At 34.9% G+C, this 6,733-nt stretch overlaps 1 protein-coding gene across 1 annotated transcript; it reads right to left on the reverse strand.

Annotated features, from left to right (window-relative positions):
• Positions 1-1,350: 1,350 nt before the first annotated feature.
• LOC133814698 (uncharacterized) lies at positions 1,351-4,393 on the reverse strand. The gene is made up of 2 exons (XM_062247628.1): positions 3,874-4,393; positions 1,351-1,655 (listed from the first exon to the last, which is right to left on the reverse strand). Exons 1-2 carry the CDS (start codon positions 4,391-4,393, stop codon positions 1,351-1,353), a joined length of 825 nt encoding a protein of 274 aa, XP_062103612.1.
• Positions 4,394-6,733: the final 2,340 nt, after the last annotated feature.

A 6,733-nucleotide genomic window follows, 5' to 3' on the forward strand; every position in this document is an offset into this window, starting at 1 on the left:
AATATGGCTTTTGGTTATTTGTTTAAGTTTCTTGAAACTTAAGGTTTTTGGTAAGTTTCTATCTTGATGGTTTAGATCTCCTTTTCATCTCCATTTCTATAGAAAACACATGATTCTTACTGTTGGTTTTAGGAGTTTTCCAATCTCGCTCTTGTCTCCAATATCCCAGTTTTTGGTAAGGAAAATAGGCTAGATTATATGTGTTATGTTTATATGCTATGTTATGTATATGTGTTATGAATATGTATATATGAATATGCTTTATGTTGTAGTCACTTAGGAAATATAGTTGCTTAGATAGCAAATCAAATCACAAGATTTTTTCATTATCGTAGATTAGAGTTATGATTAAAGTTACCTCGATTAGTAGAAAGAGGACCTAGATAGTTTATCATATACTATTTTGCGATCTAACCTACCTTGATTAGTAGAAAGAGGTCCTAGATGGTTTTATCACATACTACGGTAATGAGTTAATGGCCATTAATATTGTAGCCCTATGTTTATATAATATGTGTTTTTACGTTATATGTTTTATAGTATATGTTTTTAGTCTTATGATTTATGTTATATTTTAGTAGATTTTCCTTACTGGGCATTAGACTCATTCCTTTTATCTTAGATGGTGTAGGAAAATAAGCTTGGAAGGCGGAATGGATATATGGCAGCTTTGGCATGTGTATTGGGAGAGGACTGAATGAATGGACTGCTAGAAAAGATTGAGGATGAAGTTTATATTTTGAGTCTTTTCTTTTATTTAGTATTCGAACAATTGATTAAAGTTTTTGTTTTCTTATGATTTTATGTAATAACAATGGGATCCCGTATTTTGGATTTTTATAATAAAGTTCTATTATTTTATGCATGTCTTCCAAAATAGTAGCTATGTCTTAGTAGTTTTTAATGGTCCGAGGTCTTAGAATTAGTTGGGGCATTACAATTTATACAACATATCATTTAATCATATTGTCATTGGCTAATCATTGTCAACTTGATTCAATTAACACTATAAACATCCTAGACAAAACGCAACTAAAATAAAACAACACAAACTAACACAAGCACACAACCAAATATATACAAAACAATAAATTTGTTCCCCCAAACTTATATCCTAAACATTGTCCCCAATGTTTATATTAAAGCTTAGGAAAAGAAACTTACCTGACAAACTCGGACGACTCACGATGAAGGACCCTCACCGCCGTCCACCTCAGTTGGAGGATAGCCAAAATGTGGTGCATGTGGAAATTTAGGTAATTGACTGGTGTCTATTACAAAATGGGACGCAAATGCCTGTTGATACCCATGATGATATTGGGCCATCTTAATACTCCATAAGTGATGCTCCTAGAAATTTAGCTCTAATCTACTCTTCCTCTCCTCCAAAGAAGAAGGACAAGTATGTCTAGGCCGAGCTTGAGACGAAGTGCCACCTGCAGAAGCAACACTAGCAGAACCAACTATTTTTTTCTTCTTAATCTGCACAATGTCATAAATCAAATGAGTCAAAAGTTCCTTAGTCTCATCAAATTCAACCCCCGCTTTCTGACAAAGGCTAGTTATCAAACTAGGAAAATATAACCCGACATTTTGAGTGAACAAAGCAGAATGGATTTGTAAGGCTATAATCCTACCAATATCAACAGACATGCCTGACAAAAGAGCATAAAGTAATCATGCTTTTTCAAGATTTACAATAGTCACATAACTACTAGGTGTCAGATTCGCACAGAAAGAAATTCAACCAAATTATTTTCTCTCAGTTTAACAAATTAAAGGGAGAACATATTCTAGCTGTCCCATTAAAAGTCTATTGACTCCCAGCTAGAGTCGAAGCAAACAAAATTAAATCCTAGATACTCTCCTCACGAAAATTATTTTTTAAATCCTGATAAGCATTATTGTCACGTGTGGCAACCTAAAGAAATCATTAATGGTCCTTCTATCAAAAGAAATAGTTTCCCCCCTAACGTTTGCTTCCCAAGTATAATCATCGCCATAGGCATTGGCATAGAATTCCTGAACAATTGGTATGACAACATGAATAGTCGGGGAACAAATATACTTCCAATGATGGACGTTAATAACATTGACATACTCCTCAGGGATAGTAAACTTTCCCTCAGAAATTGTTGCAAACCCCCTTTCTGAATCAATGCCCAATGCAATTGAAGTTTTATATGCTCAATAAACATTCAATGGAACATTGATTTCAACTTAATTTCATCAATTTATCTCAATGAACAAAAACCCCAATTTCATGCCATTGAAATTACACAATGCAAAATTTTCCATAATTTTAATGAAATTCAACAAAATAGATGATAAAAATTCACAAGCATCACAATAATGCCATAAATTTTATTTCAATTTCATCATTGGAAGAAAAATTTGAAACCCCCCAAATTCTAAGTCTAAAATCCCTCAAACTTGTTCAATGCTCATACCTTCAACAAATCTCCAAAAAAATTCAATACCCAAGGTAAATAGAGAAAATTATCAACAATAACCACAAGAAATCTGAAAATTATACCAGGATATCATCAAGAATCATCAACAATTTCGGATGTTAGCCACTAAGCTCAACAACATTTCAAAGGAGATATAAAAATAGAAAAGAACACTTACAATGTAGAAGGAAGATCAACAAGAGTAGACTCAAAGAAGATTGAGTGAGGAAAACATACAAATACCTTCACTACACTCGGAACCAAGGGAGAGAGAGAGGATAAAATCGGAGAAAATTAGAAGAACTATTTTTTTTTAAAGAAAATTGAAAAAAAAAAAACATTTTTTTTAGTGTTTAAAAACACTCTAACAAGGCCGGTGCGGTCACGTATAGGGTAGCGCGATCGCGCTACTCTCTCCAATTATCCATTTTCAATGTCGCCTGGCGCGGTCGTGATGCATGCGTCAATGGGCCTGGGGCTCTGTGAGCGTGACCGCGGCAAGCTCATCACAGTTGCGGTACATCCCAGAAATGGACCTTCTTTGAGCTTTTTTTTATTCATTTTTTCATGATTTTTTTAACGATTTTCACGGTAAAAAAACTACAAAATCAATCCCAAAACTTAAAAACTAAAACTAAAACCTAAGAAACAAAATTAAAAATGATTTTCCAATAAAATTCATATTTACAAACTAAAACATAAATAAATAAATGAATGAGATGCCTCCCAATGGCGCTGTCTTTAACGTCATTTAGTCGGACGCTGAAATTCTTATTAAATTTAACTCAGATCAAGTCCACCCCTCAAGTCCTTGAGAGCCTTAGTGTCATTAGTGGACGCTCGTTTCATGATATTGCAAATTGGTGGAACTTTCCACTGTTCATGTAACAATTAAACTTTCCCACTAACAAAACGTTTCAAACGATTACGAACTATTCGACTAACAACTTGAGCAATCGCCTCTCTCTTGGTAACTTCCACCTTACTACCACCTCATATTATCACATCCACTCTATAACTAGTTGGTATTTCAGTTGCCACAAAAACTTTATATGTTACCTCGTCTTGTTGCACGAGCAACTTTAACTCCCCTTTTTTTGTACATCAATTAGCCCCTTTCTGGTAGCTAAAAATGGCCTCCCAATAATAATTGGGATGTTCGCATCCTCCTCAATGTGTAGAATAAGAAAATCTATAGGGAAGATGAATTTTTCCACCTTTACTAAAACATCCTCAATAATACCCCTAGGATGTTTGACCAAGCGATCCGCCATTGGAAGTGTCATAGTAGTTGGTCTCACTTCCCCTAATTTCAATTTTTGATAGATAGATAGAGGCATTAGATTCACACTTGCCCCTAAATTAAAGAGTACTTTCTTGAAAACCACATTCCCTATAGTACAAAGAATGGTGAAACTACCTGGATCTTTAAGCTTGGAAGGTAGCTTCTTTTGGAGTATTGTGTTGCACACCTTAGTAAGTGCCACTATCTCATGGTCCTCTAGTTTCCTTTTCTTCGACACCTTAGTGTGAAGCTTTTGAAAAATATCTAAAAACTTGGAAAACTGCTTGTCACACTTATTCATTTGAAACCTCTGAGGATATGGGATCTTGATGTGGTGATCAATACTTGTTTCTAGTTGCTTCTTCTCAAGCTTCTCATTAACCTTTGACCCACTCACTTTATTCTCCTTGTCAAACACTTTTTCTATAGAAATCACTTTTTGTGTGGGTTCATCTGTTACCTTTTTGCTTCTCAAAGAGATTGCATTGCACTGATCTTTTGGGTTTACTTCAGTAGTGCTAGGCAGATTTATTTGAGCCCTATTTTTTATCAAAGTAGCCAATTTTCCAGTTTGAGTCTCTAAACTTCTAATAGATGCCCTTGTTTCGCTCATAAATTGATTCAATACACCAAGTTGTGCTTTAGGTTGCTTCATGGGAAGTGGTTATGCTGGTCTAGCCTATGGTTGATAGAATCTAGGAGGAGGCTATTGGAAAGATTGTTGGGGCTGTGGGAAAGGTTGATAATTTTGTAGAAAAGATTGATGTGCTCCTTGTTTATTTTTCCATGAAAAGTTAGGATGGTTCCTCCACCCTTGGTTGTAGGTCATGGAATATGCGTTATTGACCAGCCTTTGGAAATTTTCTATAGCTTGAACTTGTTCCATAGGTAAATTGTTTAAATCTATTGTAGGGCACTGATTAGGTGAATGAGCCATCCCACACATTTCACACACACTTTGTAATTGCATGGCTTGAGCTACGAGGTTGTTCTGTTGCAGCTGCTTCGTCAAGGATGCCACTTGAACTGTAAGCATTGCGATGGCATCTAATTCAATCATTGCAAACACCTTCTTTGTATTTTCCCTCTCAGTAGACCACTGGTAGTTTTTCATGACCATCTCAAAATTGGACTGTGGATTGCATCATTTGTAAAATTGCCCGCTTGATTTCAAAGTTGTTAGCGGCAATGGTGGGATGTCAAATGTAAGAATGCGCTCCCATAATAGTTGGGTGTACATAATATCTTAGGGTTCTAGCCGCTTGGTCCTGGGCTTGTGCAGCCACAGCCCCTTCGACATTGTTGGTGACATTATTTACTGCATACCCTTGGTTTGCAGCCATTATTACCTCCAACCTCTTATTCTTACAGTTCTGTCTGCAAGTTCTCTTTATCTCAGGATTCACTAGTATGACATAATATGTCTTTCCACGTTGCATAAACTAAATCTTCATGAGATCACAAAATTCAGACACAAACAAGTTAGAATAAAAAGAAAAACAACCAAGTTAGAGTAAAAATTAATTGCAATGATATTAATAATTTTTAGTCCCTAGCAACGGCGTCAAAAACTTCTTGTGAAAATTTGATAATGCAAGTATACGTATGGTTTACAAGTAAAAAAGTGCACAAGCACGAGTATCATCCCACGAAGACTGAATTACCAATTACAAATACTTAATTCCAAATCTCTATTTGACTAACGAAAAATTGTTGAATAAAGAAAGCTAAAACATAAAAATTACGAAACAAAAACAACTAGAAACTATAAACTCAAAACAAATAATGCTAAAGACAATTAATTAATGGATGAAAAATTAGGGAATCTAATCTCGTCATATTTCCATTCTCTATTTCCTTAATGCAATATTCTCATAAATATTTTCTTTGCATCAAGATAACAAGTTACAAAAGCATTCTATATTCGGGTTAAGCTACATAAAACAAGACCTATGTGTGAATTTTCTATATTTCTATGATAAACTCAACATATAGGAAGCACTAAACATAAGAACTCATAACATACATAAACCATATTAATACTTTCGTTCAAAATCAAAATCTACGTATAATCAATTATAGCATGTTTGAATCTCAGTGTTTAGATTTTAAATCAAATTCATATAAATAATGTAATAGATGGCCAATCAATCATAAGCAATAAGCATGAATTGAAAAGATCTCAATAATGAAGAACAAAACAAAAAATTGCATTAATTCATAGAAGAGTTTCAAGAGACTCACTTAAAAGCCATGAAACTAGATTTAGTTCATATTCATAATATTGAAATCCTTAAAACTAACAATCAACATGAACTAAAGATGAAAGAAATAATGAAAATAAAAACTCTAAAGCAATCCAATGTTTTCCAATGAGCTTCCAGCCGCTCTCCGAGTCCCAAATCTAAAAAACTAGGGCTTTATGATGAAACCTTACATTTTACCCATGTACAATGACCAAAATTCCCTTCATTAAAAATCTACAGAATTTCCTAATTTCTAGTGTCCTAGCGCGGTCGCGTCGTACAGCAGCGTGATCGTGCTACTTTCTCCAAAACATCAGTTTTTCTAGAATTTTGTCTTTTTATCAAATTTTCTCCTCTTTTCGTTCCAAATCATCCCGAGTCCTTCAAAACCTAAAAACAAACAACAAAAGTGTGAAATAGAACAAAAGACCATAATTAACTAAAACACTACCTAAAAAAGCACACTAAAACTACCCTTGTTCCATCGGGACACACTAGATTAGCTCACCCTTGATCTACTCCAATTTTCTGGGTTGGAGGTAGTGTAGACTCATTTCTCTGTGTCAGGGAATCTAGTCGAGGCACAGGTGGAATTGTTAAGATGTCACTTCTCCTTGAGTCAAATTTTGGTCGCCCTATCTGGCAAATTGAGTATTTTGCAGAATCCGTTCAGAAGGTACAGAACTCGGGGTCGCGGTTCGGACAGAAAGACTAATGTTAGGTCAATTATTCCTGTGCTGATTAGCAGG

Source organism: Humulus lupulus, chromosome 2 (genome assembly GCF_963169125.1).
Source record: "Humulus lupulus chromosome 2, drHumLupu1.1, whole genome shotgun sequence".
Classification (NCBI taxonomy): Eukaryota; Viridiplantae; Streptophyta; class Magnoliopsida; order Rosales; family Cannabaceae; genus Humulus; species Humulus lupulus.

Coding starts and splice junctions, on each gene's coding strand:
- LOC133814698 (XM_062247628.1), bottom strand. CDS start 4,393: ATGAAGCAACCTAAAGCACAACTTGGTGTATTGAATCAATTTATGAGC. Junction 1,656..3,873: donor TTCCAAGCTTAAAGATCCAG/GTAGTTTCACCA, acceptor CTCTTTTGTCAG/GCATGTCTGTTGATATTGGT.